This window comes from Podarcis gaigeae (genome assembly GCF_964106915.1).
Source record: "Podarcis gaigeae genome assembly, chromosome: 2".
Lineage (NCBI taxonomy): Eukaryota > Metazoa > Chordata > Lepidosauria > Squamata > Lacertidae > Podarcis > Podarcis gaigeae.
The window spans coordinates 11949022-11964512 of record NC_139679.1 but is presented as its reverse complement, the minus strand read 5'-3'; the positions used below and the strand labels follow the sequence as shown (position 1 = coordinate 11964512).

Below are 15491 nucleotides of genomic sequence, written 5' to 3'. Positions count from 1 at the left end.
TGTGGTAGCGAGCCCGAGTAAAACCATCCTAACCCCACATCCGCCTCCCTCCCTCCCCTCCCTGCGCCCCGCCGCTTTGTACTGCTGAGGGAGGGAAGATGGCGGCGCGGGCGGGCTTCCAGGCGGTGGCTCCGAGCGGCGGCGGCAGCGGGGCCGGCCCCGGGGCGGGAGCGCTGGGCCCCGGGGCTGCTGGGCCTCCTGTGCGGATGGGCCCGGCCCCGGGGCAAGGAATGTACCGCTCTCCTCTGCCCGGCGCTGCATACCCGGTACCCGGCCCGGCCCGGCTGAGGGGAAGGCGAAGGGGGCGGGGCCTGGGGGCGGGGCGCCGAGGCGTCCGCGAGAGGCGAGGGAGGAGGCGGCGACGCTGCAGTGGGCGGGGCTTGGTGGTGGGCGGGGCGGGGAGAGGCTTTCTCTGGGAAGATGGAGGAGAGGAGCGAACGGGAAAAGAGCTGCTGGAAGAGGGGAGGATCCGGGGCATAAGATTTATTGGACCCAAAGGAGAAAGGAGAAATAAAAGCGGGGGGAGAATATGGGGGTGAGGCTTCAAGGACTGGGAGGAAGGAGGAGGGAAACCGGGGGTGCTGCGGGTTTAAGGATCAAGGGTTTAGGGCCGAGGGGGAGGGGAAAGGGGTGGTATTTAGGGGAGGGGAGGAAGATCCGGGTTCTCTGGCCTTAAATGGGGGATTTGCAGCCGGTACGTGGAAATGCATTTAAGGGAATCTTCTTGGGGAGATTGGATTATGGTATTTTCATTTGCTTTATTTATAAGGTTTTGCATTTTGGGGGTTTTTTATTGCATAAAAGTGATGCATAAGGAAACGGAGAATTAGAAGTGCACCTGTTCTGAAAGCATAGAGAGATTTAAAGCCGACAGAAATCCGGCTAGCCGATGTAAAGGTGTTTGGTTTTGGTTTTTTTCAAATGAAAAAATGAAAAATTCATGATAGCGAGGCTAAAGGCCGGTTTGTGCAAGGAGCAGCAGGTACAAGCATAAAGCTTTGCTTGGATTGTACCATTTCAGGGGGCAGGGAAGGGTTGCTTGTTTGAATGCTGCTCTGACCAGGAGAGAAAGCTACCCCCGCCCCATGTCTACACACACATTTAAGCTTAATGCAATAATAGGGAAATGTCTGGATTCTTCTATGTGAAGTGCTAGATGCACTGCACACAAAATAAGTCGTATGTTGGAGGCATAGTGAAACTTGCAAGTCTCCAGCTGCAGGCTGAAATGGCACAATCCAAGAAAAGCTGTACCACTTGATTCTGTTGGCACCAACCGTGACAGATGAGATTAAGAAATACCTTTGATGGAACTGAAGGGAAATGCCTTGGGGTGTTTCGCTGCAGGGAAGCGGTGATGTTCTGAGGCTCTTCCGAAGTCATGTTCCTCTGTGTTCTTTATTTTCCCAGCGCCCTGGCATGCTGCCTGGCAGCCGCATGAACCCTCAGGGACCTGCCATGGGACCTCCAGGGTATGGCGGGAGCCCTTCAGTCCGACCAGGGATGGCTCAGTCGGGAATGGACCAGTCTCGCAAAAGGCCAGCCCCTCAGCAGATCCAGCAAGTTCAGCAACAGTCCGTTCAGAACCGTAACCACAAGTAAGAGAACCCTCTTCTTTCAAAAGCCTTGTGGCAATGAAGAGCATAAATGCCATGCTCTTTAAGCTAAAAAACTTCAGCATCTTTGGGCTGATGTTGGCTGTTATTTTAAGTTCCAAAAATGGTTTACTTGAAAAATAGAGAGAGGGAGAGGAGAAGCCTCAGGAAGACAATTTAAACTCTGAATTCACTATTGATATAACTAGGAGGAAAGGAGATGTAACTGCAGACTTGCTGACAGCCATGTATTTATAGGAGCTTTCTGCACTCATCATTCCTTTCCTGTATCCTCAATCTGTGATTCCCACATAAGTCATGCGGTCAGATATTAGCATGGGGTACTGTGTGGGTGCATTGTGGTTTGTGCAGATCAGGTGCAGTGTCTGAGATTTGGAAGAGCCCAGAGCGAACAACCCAAGTGGTGTTCTCTGATACTTGCATATACTGGTGCTCCCAATATGATAAGCTTCTTTAGGCTGCAGATGTGAAATAATTTTACCTATATTAAGATCCCCACCACAGATTGCAGCCATGTGCATACTTAGTAAGGAGCATGTCCCTCTGAACTCAGTGGAACTTACTTCTGAGTAAATATGCCTAGGATCATGCTGTGATTCCTAGACACTGGCGTTCAGCTTCATTTAGAAAGTTTCTTTTTAAAAAAACACCTGATTTTTCACCGAAAAATCTTTACAAATTTTAACATAAACGGTAAGCTACTTTATCCATTGACCTTTTAGAATTTTTCATTATTAAAGATGACTTTGATTTCCTTGGCGCCTAACAAAGCTCTATCATAGTAAGAAGTATCCTTTATGTATTTTGTTTGCATTTTTATTTTTATTTAAAATGGATCAAATAGTAGATATGATTCAGTAACATATCCAATCTACAAGGTACTGCTTAGCCAGGGGTTCGGATTTACCACCCTAACAATTTTGTTTTTACATAGTGCCAAGAAAAAGAAGATGGCGGATAAGATTCTACCTCAGCGGGTGAGTGAGGCTTCAAGCGCTTTGAGGTCTGTCATGGTTTCAGGGAGCCAGGCCAGTCCTGACTGATAATGCTTGTGCTCTGTTCTAGATCCGGGAGCTAGTGCCAGAGTCTCAGGCGTACATGGATTTGTTGGCATTTGAGAGGAAGCTGGACCAGACCATCATGAGGAAGCGGTTGGATATCCAGGAGGCCTTGAAGCGGCCCATTAAGGTAACAAGAGGAAAGTCCCCATAAGAAACACTGATCTTTTCTACAGCAATAGAAAATAAAGTCAACATGCCCAGTACAGACATAGCAATTATATTGCTGTCTGAGGCACAGTTACAGGCTCTGGGCTTCTCTAAATAGGAATGCTCAAGTGTGCATTTGCGATTAGAAATGTACAGTGGTACCTCGGGTTTCAAACATCTCGGAAGTCAAACATTTCTGTTTTCGAACGCCGAAAACCCAGACATAAATGCTTCCGTTTTCCAATGTGCCTCGGAAGTTGAACGGCTTCCACTGAGGTTTTTTTTTATTTTCTCTGTAAAATTTGCAGACCACCTTTTCTGCCTCGATTTTTGAATGTTTCAGAACCCGGAACGGTCTTCTGGAATGGATTATGTTAAAAAACCGAGGTACCACTGTATTCACTTCCTGTCTATCGCAAACCATACCTGCTAAGATGGTTAGAGTTGCTTTCAAACCAAAGTCCCATCTACACTTCAAGTGCTGAAATTCATTAAGCCAGGAGACCCTGCAAAGCAAATGGAAGAAGGCCGTGTTTAGTTGCTTCTCCGTCCTGTAGTAGCTTAATCAAAGATTAAGAATTGAGACCTGACTACTTCTGCAGGTGCTGACTGATACAGAAGAAATTGTACTGCTCCCTGATGGCACAGTTTAAGTTAGCTGCTGCTTCCTCGCTCATTCTGCAGCTATCACAGATACAGAGATGAGCATTAGCAGCTGTGCAGACCCCTTTTCTTTTTTGGGTGTCCAGTTGGTTCCTTGGGTTGAGGAAGTGTTAAATATTACGGTTATCGGTTCTCACTTTCACAACTAATGCGCACTGGTTGCTGCTCCTTTTTAGCAAAAGCGGAAGCTGCGCATCTTTATCTCTAACACCTTCAACCCAGCCAAGTCTGATGCAGAGGACGGAGAAGGCACTGTGGCCTCCTGGGAGCTCCGAGTGGAAGGACGTCTGCTAGAAGATGTGAGTGAAGGCTACAATTGTCATCTCCACTTAGGGCTGCAGAGAGTTTGCAAATGTATCATTGCTGAGTTCCTAATGCCTGGTGTTCTTTAAACTAGACAAGGTGGAGAGCAGCTAAACCTAGCCTATAGCCAGTCCTGAAAGTTGGCTTCAACTGATGCTTGAAATAAGTGTTATGTCACAACCAAAATGCGGGGTTTGCAAGAAGTGGCGTGTGACTCATCTGCAGCCTGGAATCACACAATTTCTCATACTTTACATAGCTGCACTGTGAGATAATTCTTTGGTTTGTATTCAGGAACATCGAGTGCTTCTGCTGATTGCAAGCAGCAAAACAGATTGGTTGGGCAGATTCAGATTGTATACTCTCTGGTTCAACAGTGGAGATCTCTTAATTGGCACCTGAGATTTCATTCAGGCCATATTCATAATCTGCCTCAATCTTACAGTTCTTAAGGTCTATCTTTTCGATGGTCAGGCGTATCAATTTCACAGCTTTAAAAACTTAAGAGAACTTCCAGGTTTTTTTAAGGGGGGGGGGAGGCCATGAAGCTGACATAAGCCTAACGCTTGCAAGTGACATACACTTCAATAAGCCCCAAAGAAGACCTTAGATAAAGGATACTCCACTGATGAGGGGTGGATGCAATATAGTGCTAGAGAGGACACTGCTCTTGTCTCTGTGGAAGGCATTTGACAGGTCACAGATAGCAACCTTTCATATCACGGTTCCTGTTAGTTTCTCAGGCTTCACTGCTCTGTGTAATTGGTTGCTGTGATCCGGGATCTGCTGGTCTCATTCTCCCTTTTCCCTCTTCCCCTTTCATCAGTCTGCTCTCTCAAAGTATGATGCTACCAAACAGAAGAGGAAGTTCTCATCCTTCTTTAAGTCTCTGGTGATTGAGCTGGACAAGGACCTCTATGGCCCTGATAATCACCTGGTGGAGGTAAGATGCTTCTCATGGGGGGTGTGGGTGTTTCAGGACACAGGTGGCGCTGTGGTCTAAACCACTGAGCCTCTTGGGCTTGCTGATCGGAAGGCCAGCAGTTTGAATCCCTGCAACAGTGTGAGCTCCTGTTGCTCTGTCCCAGCTCCTGCCATCCTAGCAGTTTGAAAGCACGCCAGTGCAAGTAGATAGATAGGCTGTGGCAGGAAGGTAAATGGCGTTTCCATGAGCTCTGTTTCCTTCACAGTGTCCCATTGTGCCGGAAGCGGTTTAGTCATGCTGGCCAGATGACCTGGAAAGCTGTCTGTAGACAAACACTAGCTCCCTCATCCTGAAAGCGAGATGAGTGCCGCACCCCATAGTCGCCTTTGACTGGACTTAACAGTCCAGGTGTCCTTTACCTTTAACCTGTATGTGTTTGTTATATTGCTTAATCCCAATAGCTTCCTAAACCAATATATGTTCTCAACCCAATTATGGCATGTAAGGAATATGGAAGCCACAGTAACAGAGAATCAAGTGCAAAGGTCTGGAACGGCTTCCAGTACAGCTTGGTGTTCTTTACGCAGTGGCATTTCACTTTGTCGCTGAATGCCTGTCTCTCTCTTTCCCTGCCACCTCACCTGTCCTGTTTTTCCCCTCTCTCCACACCTTTAGTGGCATAGGACTGCTACCACCCAGGAAACTGACGGTTTCCAGGTGAAAAGACCTGGCGATGTGAATGTGCGTTGTACTGTCCTCTTGATGCTGGATTACCAGGTAGGCTAAAGCTCCTTCATGACAGGGCCAGCTGAGATGGGGCCTGAGGGGAGAGGAAATGCCAGGTAGTAGGGGAGGGAAGCTGAGAAAAAGTTCACCAATGGCAACCAAGACATCCCTTTGGTTTTAGATAGCATATGAGTAGACGAATCCAAAAAGCCTGGGACCCAAATTCTCACAGCTCTCTAATAATAATAATAATAATAATAAATTTTATTTATACCCCGGCCAGAGCTGGGCTCAGGTCAGCTAAAAACAGTAAAATTACAGTAAAAACATAATGGGAGGGGCAATTTAAAATACAGGTTAAAATGCAATTTAAAATGCAGCCTTGTTTTAAAAGTAGACCATAGATCAAAACCATAAGGGGAGGGAAACATAAGGGTCACACTGAGTCCAAACCAAAAGACAGGCAGAACAGCTCTGTCTTGCAGGCCCTGTGGAAAGATGTCAAGTCCCACAGGGCCCTAGTCTCTTGTGACAGAGCATTCCGCCAAGTCAGGGCCAGTACTGAAAAGGCCCTGGCCCTAGTTGAGCAGCTATGGTGGCTCATTTACCAGACGTAATGTATTTAACGGTAACTCCAAATGTGTATACTGGGTTCTGACCAAACCAAGCTTCCTAGACCCATGTACAATCTGAAACCAAAGGGGTGCATTGGTTGCTAGATGTGAAATACATTGGCTTTATTTTCAGCTCTTCAGCCCCACTAAGAACGTTTGTGTTTATCAGCCAACAACTGCTCTGTCAACAGTCACTGTAATGATTTCTACATTTGATCTTTAATGCAATTATCAGAATCAGGTATTTCTTGTGTTTCATTTTCCTCTGACTTCACCTCTAGCTACCCATGTGTATAGATGTACCTGATAACTTCTAAACTGCTCAGAGGCTTTACTACAGCCAAGGGGTATATAAATGTTGTTGAATAAATAAGATAGCATCCCATCCTTCTGATGAATTGGCTTCTGGGCCATGAAAGCTTCTGTTATAATTTTGTGAGTCTATAAGGTTGCCACAGTTTTCTTAGGCTTTGTTGTTGTTGTTGTTGTTGTTGTTGTTGTTGTTGTTATCTGCTACGAGTGACTAGCACAGCTGCCCCTCTGGAAATATGAGGGATATCAGCAACTGTGGTAAAATTGTAACTAGACTGTCATTTGGAACCTGTCCGTGTTCCCACGGACACTTTTTTTATCACAAAATTGCTTCAATTCTCTTTCCTGACGTGAGTTTGTGTAGTAAAAGTGATGATTAAAATAATGAGTGTTTTCTCTCCACCACCCCGCCAAAATGGTCACAGGGATTTTTTTTCCCTCCCCCTCAGAAGTTGAGGGGTGGTTGTTGTTGTTTTTTTACGATTTTTAGGCAAGGCAAATAAGAGAGTTGTGTTCCTGCCCTTTTGAGACTTTGCTTTTCCTTTGCAGCCTCCTCAGTTCAAACTGGACCCACGTCTGGCTCGCCTCTTGGGCATCCACACCCAGACCCGCCCAGTGATTATCCAGGCCCTGTGGCAATACATCAAGACTCACAAGCTGCAGGACCCTCACGAACGGGAGTACGTCATTTGTGACAAGTACCTCCAGCAGGTAAAAGCTATGAGGCCAGGCAGCGGCTCTTTCTGGGGTATCATAAGAGCTGGACCCTTCTGAGTTGCTTGGCCTTCCCTTTCGACCTGCAGATATTTGAATCTCAGCGAATGAAGTTCTCGGAGATCCCTCAGCGGTTGCATGCTTTGCTTATGCCTCCAGAACCGATCATCATCAACCATGTCATCAGGTAAGGCACAAGGGGGGCTTGGCATGGGAATCTTAGCCAGGCAGGCCGCAGGACTGTCGTGGGGGGCGGGGTGTGTGTGACATAAGCGAAAACATGTACAATGACAAAAAAAAACCAACCACGCTACAACAAACTTTCAGTAGTGATTCTTGCTTCAAGTTGTACTGAGGGGGTCTGTTTTAAGGTGCATATCATTTTCACATTTCCGAAACATTCATGCTTTAAAGTAGAAGCAGAAATCAATCTACGGAAAATTGGAAGCTCTGGGCAGACTGGATTTTTGGAAGCAGAGAAATGCTACCTAAAAATGTTCTTTGTTCTAAGCTGGTTAATGTAGGGGTGACGTAAGCTGTGGACCTTCAGGTGGTGGTGGTGATTATTATTATTAAATTATTATTTCGTGATATTTAAATTTACTGTTTGCTATTGTATTCTAGTGGATTGTGAAATGTTGCTTTATTTGATATAAGTTGTTTATTTTAAAGTTATTGTGACTTTTTTGTGTTGGGTCAGATTGTTATTATTAATGTTTGATGTTTTATTATGTTTTAAAGGTGTTGGAAGCTGCCCAGAGTGGCTGGGCCAACTAAGCCAGATGGGCGGGTATAAATAATAAAATTGTTGTCATTGTGTGTCCCGCCCCCACCCATCTGACTGGGTTGCCCCAGCCACTCTGAGCAGCTTACAACAAATATAAAAGCGTAATAAAACATCTAACACTGAAAAACTTCCCTATACAGGGCTGCCTTCAGATGTCTTCTAAACGTTGTGTAGTTCTTTAACCCCTTGACAACTGATGGGAGGGCATTCCACAGGGCTGGGGCCACTAGCATGAAGGCCCTCTGCCTGGTTCCCTGTAACTTCTTGCAGTGAGGTTACTGAACTACAACTTCCATCATCCTGGCCATGCAGGCTGAGGTTGATGGGAGTTGTAGTTCGACAGTTCCTGAACAAGGCTACTGATTGTCCATTCCAGCTTGATGATTCATTTCACCAGTTATCTCTGTCGGTGATTTGGTAGAGTTCTGCTGAACCCACACACCTCTCTCTCTCTCTCTCTCTCTCTCTCTCTCTCTCTCTCTCTCTCTCGTCTTGCTTCTCCAGCGTTGATCCAAATGATCAGAAGAAAACTGCTTGCTATGACATTGATGTAGAAGTGGATGACACTTTGAAAACCCAAATGAATTCTTTCCTGCTCTCCACAGCCAGTCAGCAGGAGATAGCTGCACTGGATAACAAGGTGGGAGCGAGTCTCTGAAAAGTGGCCTTTGCACTTTGCAAAGACTCTTGCTTTGATCTCTGTGATGTCTGAGAAGGGACAGCTCCTCCTGCGTCGTGTCCAGTTGTGAGCTTTTAAAGTTGTTGTTCTGCAGCCATGTAGATTAAAACTTTGGGGTCATAAAAATCCATTGAAACAGCAAGCATTACGCAACTCTGTTGGGGTGGGGAAATGGGGCAAAAAGAAGAAAAATACTTTATAATGCTTGGTGATTTAGAGAAGGCACCAGCAGTTGGCAGTCCGGGTTTCTTCCATGACTGTATGTTGATGTCATGCATTGGATTGCAGCATTGAGGTTCCAACAGACAGCTTCTCCCCATTGCCTTTAGAGTAAGCCCAGATTTAAGTTGTGCACATTCAGCTTATGCCTTACGCGCTTGGCAAACAAAAACAAAAAATTTAGAAAGGGGGCGGATGTCCACTGACCATTGCACCCAATGCTGTTTTGGCTTTAGGTGTGATCCCTGCAATGTAAGCCCTGTATAAGTTTAGGGCTTTGTGTATTTCTGAATACTTTGGTTATGTAGGGTAGGGGTGGTAGACCCAGTGTGGTGTGTGGGACCCCAGCCGCCACCCTCCTGCAGATTTTAGGCATGAGAACAGCCTCCTAAGGGAGCTAGTAGGCTTTTTCCAATTGCAGTGTAGGAATGATTTGGGGGGAACTCTTAACCCTGCAGGTGCACACACGTATACTGAAAACGGTCCCTCTGCACCACAACAAGGTTTGAAAGCAGTCTTCTGTTGAAAGGCTGTTTTTAAGCTTAATTGCTGTGTGTAATTTTTGTGGCGAGAAGGCTTCTCCAGCTGCAAGCGCCTCGAAGAACACAGGCACCATTCTGGCAGCTTGGCCTGAAAACTGCCAAAATGATTGCTGGCGGGGGAAGAACGAGTGTCTGTGTGCATGAGAGAGTATGATTTGACCAGGCCCATTTTGCCTGCACCCACTGTTTGTTTTTTGGTCCCCGCCACCATTGGCTAATGCAGCCTCCAGAGAGAATTCTGGCCTATGGACCCATAAAAGTTCCCCAGCGTGAGAGCCAGTGTTGTGTAGTGGTTAAGAGCGGTGGACTCGTAATCTGGTGAACCAGGTTCGCATCCCCTCTCCTCTACATGCAGCTGCTAGGTGACCTTGGGCTAGTCACACTTCTCTGAACTCTCTCAGCCTCAGTCAACTCACAGACTGTTCTGGGGGAGGAAGGGAAAGGAGAATGTTAGCCGCTTTGAGTCTCCTTAAGGGGAGTGAAAGGTGGGATATCAAGTGCAAACTCTTCTTCCTCCCTATCCCTGCTCTAAGGCCTATAGATGTGAGCTGCACATTGCACTGGCTCACGTCACTCCCCCAATGGTCTTTTCTGACCAAAAGGGAGCACAGAATACTCTGGCCCAGGCCGCCTTCCCATGTGTATTTTCACTGTATCTCTACAAAAATACATGCCACCTACTCTTATGCAGGTGTGTGGCATCTCATTGGCAAAATTACCTGTTTTGTCTTGCAAACTGACAGCTTCTTGATGAGCATATGCCCATTCAGCAGCTCAGCATCTTGCAAAAAGAGTTCAAGAGCAACTGCTGTCTGGGAGATGTTGTTTTCCACGGTCTCAGGTCTTCTGTAGCAGCCTTGGAATCTAACCTGGGTTTTCCCAGCTTCCTGGCCTGCAGTCAGCCTTTCAGAGCCTCTGGGACAGCTGCCCAGTCACTGTCATTAAAGGATGAAACAAAACAGATTCCTGGCTGGTAGGATTCAGGCTCTGGGGCAACTGCTGAAGGATCTACCACTTTTAACCAGGACAGGGGGTGTGACTTGTAGGGATGGTGCATGTGGAGAGAGCCTTGACACAATTGGGTCAGCTATAAAATATCCCAGCCTACTGCATACTTGCAAGCATATTTACTCAGAATAAGCCCCATTGAGTTTTTAACGGGACTTACTCCCTCCTTGGGATCCCAGTCCTGATGCCATTTCAGTTCTGCCTTTTGACGTTCTGGAGTTTTTCATACACATTTAAGCTTTCTCTGCTTGGAATTGATGGCCGGGATTTTTTTTTTTATTCGCTTAATTAGTGCAGCTGCTACTAGATCCGTATGAACCCCTTCATAAATTTGATCCCATTTGCTGAATTGAGAAAGAAGGGGGACCCTGAGTTGGGATTACAGTTGCCTTGTTCTGAAACCATGCAACAAACCAAATGAGTGCATGGATAAAATGGCACAAATTTACAGGAAATAAGAGGAAAAACTTGCCACAGCAGAGTAGAGGACTCAGACAGTGGCCAAGAAGAGAGGTATAATGTGTGTTCTTCTAAATATGTTCTGCGTTAAAAAAAAAATGAGGAGTGAAAATGTGCCCCAGGATACATTGGAAGCTGCAGACCTTCTTCATGTGTGTTCTGGTAGCAGGTGGCATTTCAGCACAGTGCCGTTGCATCCCTTTTCCCAACGTTTCCATGTGTCGTTTTCTCCCATCTCAGATCCACGAGACCATAGAAACAATCAACCAGCTGAAGACCCAGCGGGAATTCATGCTGAGCTTTGCCAGAGACCCCCAGGGCTTCATCAACGACTGGCTGCAGTCCCAGTGCCGGGACCTGAAGGTAAGAAGCCTCAAAGGGCACAGATCACCACCTGACTTTGTTTGGGCCGGCCACACTCCATTTCCAGTTGAAAGGCTAGCCTAGGGGGTTAAAATTTAGAATCCTTGTTGGGCCATTCAAGGGAGGGCTTCCGGCTTAGCTCATGCATGAATGGATGCATTAAATGGAGTCTCCCTCTCCCTTTCCCTATGCTCCTTCCAGGCTATGACTGATGTTGTCGGGAACCCAGAAGAGGAGCGCCGAGCTGAGTTTTACTTCCAGCCATGGGCTCAGGAGGCCGTGTGCAGATACTTCTACTCTAAGGTAAACTGGCTCGTCCCCTGCAATCCCTTCCAAACAGTGAGCTGGACAGTCTCCCATATCATGGAGAGTCACCTACTCAGTTTGGGCACGATATTTTAGTCCTGGATGCCCAGGCACCCCAGAGGCTCTTGGCCTTTCAAGGCCCTGCCAGCCATGAGCATATTTAACTTGGAGCCAATCATACTTAAGAGCAACACACAGCAAATGAATAAAGGATAATTTTCCATACTCCTTCAGGTTTATATTTTGTCCTGTGCAGTTCAGAGCCTAACCCAGTCCGTGTATGGAATAATCACCAAAACGCCCAAAAAAGATCTTTCACATTTCAAATCGTGAGATTTAAAAATTGGAGGTGCGGGCATGGCACACAAAAGAACTTAAGAGTTCACATTTTTGTGAAGGCAAGAGCGCTGTATACAAACTTGTGGTCCTTGGGTGAAGGGTTTATGTAAATTTAATAAGTTAAAGAAAGAAGGAGTACCTCTTGAGCAAGGACTATAGCAGGGGTAGCCAACATGGTGACCTCCAGATGGTTTGGACTACAATTCCCATCAGCCCCAGCTGGTGGGCTGCAAGGGCAGGTCTGCTGAGAGTCGTCGTCAAATGACATTTGGTCCCCCATCCCTGCTATAAAATGTCGCTGGTGTGGCATCTACTGCTAGCTCTGCCTGTTTGGAAACATCAGAAACTGGACAACACCCGCTCTTGCTGCATGTGTGCTAAAACTCTGGTTTTGGCTTCTCTCAACAGGTTCAGCAGAGACGGCAGGAGCTGGAGCAGGCCCTGGGAATACGCAACACATAGGCAGGCCTGCCTCTCCCAAGCCAGCAGGTCTTTAACGGCTAACCAAACTGCAGGGATTCACTGCTCAGGCCTATACAATTCCCACAGAACCTACCATTCCTCTCCCGACATCTCTTTCTGCTGCTCCGGTCCCCTCCCTCGGGGGGAGGAGGGGATGTTGTCAGGCCAAAGGTCTTGTATTTCAGCTTGGCCTCCTTCTTCGATTGTTGCCTTTGGAGCCCCAGGGCTCTCCTGTCCTGGCTCTAGCTGAAGCTCTTCCACGCTTGGAACAGCTTCAGTTCAGAGCCTTGCAAGCTCAGGGCCTTCTTGCCAGTCCCTAGGAACTTCCCCCCCCCCAAAAAAAAAAAAAAATTCCACCCCCAAAGCTGTGTCTGCACATCAGCTTTGTACCTGGGCAGATGGGCACAGGCCTGGGCCTCTTCAGCTTCTTGTAGGGTTAGAGCAGAGGAGGAGGGTGTCGCTGCAGCAAATTCCATATGCCTTTCAGGGGCTGAGGGATGTTGTGCAAATTCATCTATTCTGAGACAGCTGGAGCTCCCTCTGGCTTTTTCCCTGGGAGCTGCGACACAGCAAAGTTGGCAAGGAGTCTGCACAGTCACAACACATGTATCTGTCTTAACTTCATGTTGGTGTTTTGCTTTTTGTTTTCGAATGGGATAGCTGGCGGAGATGCCTAGATGGGCCTAGGCCTATTCCACAGTGGTCTTCCGAAATCATTGCCCACCCCCCGCGGGGGAGGAGGGGCATCTCCATCTCGCCCCTACCTCCATCTGAATTCCTAAACGCTGCTTCTTCCCTCCACCCCACCCCGCCCCGCAACTCTCTAGATCCACAGAACTTGGCGGAAGGGCACCTTCCCAGTTACGGTTGCTTTCCTAATGCCTTCCTCACCTAATTTGGCACAGAGCAGGCTTCTGGAGCGAATTAACAGGGTGCGGAACTAACGGAGCGGGGAGAGATGGCAGGCAGGTGTTCTTGACCTGGGAGGAATTTCTGCCAAATTTGGCAAAATCAGCCACTCACTTCTGACATGTGGGGCTGGAAGGTTGGTCCCAGGCACCTGCTGTAGGGGGTTTGTTGGGGGGTGGGGAGCTGCATCTTTCTGCAGACTGGTTTTTGGGACTGTAATGCAGCTGGACAGGTCCCGGCTGCTTGTACTCTTATGACACTAGCTGCAAAAAAAAAAAAAAAAATCAAGTTACTGACAAGCCCCTCTTCCTCATCCACCTCCTGGAATGAGGCCAGGGGCTGCTTTGAATTCCGGAGTCCGGGTGGCCCTATTCCCTTGTGTATGCGTCCATGTTCAGAGAGTGAGAAGCTCTATCCTTCTTGTCTCGTCTTTGCCATATGAAAGACCACCTTGCCCTTTTTACCTACCTCCCCGTCCACCACCAAACCCCGCTTTGTGGTACCAGGGATTAGAACCCCGGTGCCTTAACGTAGCTGCCGCAGGCTCTCAGGGCAAGTATAGATGAAGGAAGCTCAGAGACGTGACTGGCTCGGCAAAGTGTAGCTGCTTTTAACTGCTCCCTATTATGCTTTTGTGTTTCGTGGCTCTCTTTCTTCTCTCCCTTTTCCCTCCCCGTGGACCAAATCTTTTTTCTTTTTCTTTTTTTGTACTGTATCCTTTTAGATGTCACCTTCTTCTAATAAAAACTGCCTCTAAACGATGGTGCTCTGCATCCTTTTTGTGCTGCACTGCCGACTTTTTTTTGTACGCTGGGCGGAGAGGTCGAGTTTCCGTTTCCCTCCCCATTTCAGAAAAACCCTAAAGTGTTTGCTGTGGTTGTTTGGAACATTTAACGGCTCGAACGAGGTAACCCCCCCTTTTTATTGGTTGCCTTGGAGAAGAAAAATTGCCTGGCAACGTAGGAAAAACCTTCAGGCTGCTGAGTACATGCTTCAGCTTTCATAAAAACACTGGATTTGTGTGCGTGTGTGTGTTACGTACACACACATGGAGAAAGCAGCCTTGGGAGAGGAATGGGGAACCTTCAGTCATTTTGGGACCACAATTCCCATTCTCCCTGGCCATTCACTGCTGTGGCTGGTGAGAATTGGAGCCAGGCAATGCGTTTGCACTTAGTTGTGCAGCGCTTATATCTTTTCTCAAAGCACTTAACCATTTCGAGTTAAATCTCATGAGAACATTTCCATTATATACAGGCTGGGTTGGATGATCTCATGCAATTTCAGAATAACAGTATTATGTATTGCACCATTAATGTCCACTTTTTTTTTACTGAGTAAGCTAAAGCTTGACAAAAGAAAGCAACAGACAGAAGGCAAGATTCAGATGAGGGTAAGTGGGAAGATAAAAGTCAGTTCACCAACCAGACCAGTCATTTTGTAGTAATTCCTCAAGATGGCAACGAAAATATTTCTTTCTGATTGAGAAAGGTCTCTAGATCAACCAAAATTAAAGGCCTGCCATTTTGGGATGCTGTGGTTGATTTCAAGCGCCATGAACTTAGAAAAATGCATATGATTGGACTGCCACACATCTGAAAACATCACATTTTTGTTGCCATTTTATTGTGAGTTATTTATAACATAGCATTCGACCCTGCCTTTTACTGGGTGATACACAAAATTTCATCAAAAATACAATGCAGCAAGTAAAACATTAAAACCACAATAGAGATATTTGAAGGTAGGGGAAAGTAGTTTGTGCTGTATCGAGACGTAGTCCATTAAAATCATTACATCTTTATAATGAAGTTAGATACTGTACTTCTATGTTCTTAAAAGTAAGCCTACGTCTTGTAACAGCTGTGCATAGGTAACGGAAGCAGGTGTAGAGTGGCCTTTACTAGTTTAGGCTTTCCTAAGTGAGGAAATTTCATTTTGGGATGTGTTTAAAAAAAAGATCCTGCAGAAAGAAAATGAGTACCTCAAGCACAAAGCGGAATTCAGATGTTTTGTGGCATGCTACGTTTTTCTGGATATAGGAAACACTCTGAAGCATCAGAGCATTAAAAAAACGTTAGCCCCTACTTATCTAGCCTGAAGCGGTATAGTTCATTCTTCCATCTCCTGTTGCATGTGAAGGCCCAGCCTAGATTCTTCACAGGGAGGAGGGGGAATTGGGTGGAATGAGCAAGTCGTGCCATGCCAAAGCCTGAAGGAAGAGAAATACAAACCTGGCAGTGGTTGAAACAGAAGACATCAGTGTGTTGCCTAGGAAGTCTTAACAGTCAACTGTTGCTGATTTAAGGACAATCAAGGAAAGGTATTGGGTTTACA

The 15491-nt window shown here is 46.7% G+C and overlaps 1 protein-coding gene across 3 annotated transcripts; it reads left to right on the top strand.

Moving 5' to 3' along the window:
- Nucleotides 1-83: 83 nt before the first annotated feature.
- SMARCD1 (SWI/SNF related BAF chromatin remodeling complex subunit D1) lies at nucleotides 84-13915 on the top strand. Of its 3 annotated transcripts, none has more exons than XM_083728916.1 (13): nucleotides 84-266; nucleotides 1411-1598; nucleotides 2551-2593; nucleotides 2682-2804; nucleotides 3664-3786; nucleotides 4617-4733; nucleotides 5391-5492; nucleotides 6917-7078; nucleotides 7171-7268; nucleotides 8373-8508; nucleotides 11016-11138; nucleotides 11340-11441; nucleotides 12192-13915. In XM_083728916.1, exons 1-13 carry the CDS (start codon nucleotides 99-101, stop codon nucleotides 12243-12245), a joined length of 1539 nt encoding a protein of 512 aa, XP_083585042.1. In that variant the 5' UTR covers nucleotides 84-98; the 3' UTR covers nucleotides 12246-13915. The 3 variants fall into 3 exon arrangements, with proteins under 3 accessions (XP_083585042.1, XP_083585044.1, XP_083585043.1); XM_083728918.1 differs by lacking the exon at nucleotides 84-266 and adding an exon at nucleotides 381-535; XM_083728917.1 differs by lacking the exon at nucleotides 84-266 and adding an exon at nucleotides 662-694.
- The last annotated feature ends 1576 nt before the right edge of the window (nucleotides 13916-15491 follow it).

Bases quoted from the DNA above. Each gene is read 5' to 3' on its own strand.
- SMARCD1 (XM_083728916.1), top strand. From the start codon at position 99: ATGGCGGCGCGGGCGGGCTTCCAGGCGGTGGCTCCGAGCGGCGGCGGC. The intron at 267-1,410 runs GTACCCGGCCCG...TTATTTTCCCAG, and splicing joins TGCCCGGCGCTGCATACCCG to CGCCCTGGCATGCTGCCTGG. The intron at 11,442-12,191 runs GTAAACTGGCTC...TTCTCTCAACAG, and splicing joins GCAGATACTTCTACTCTAAG to GTTCAGCAGAGACGGCAGGA.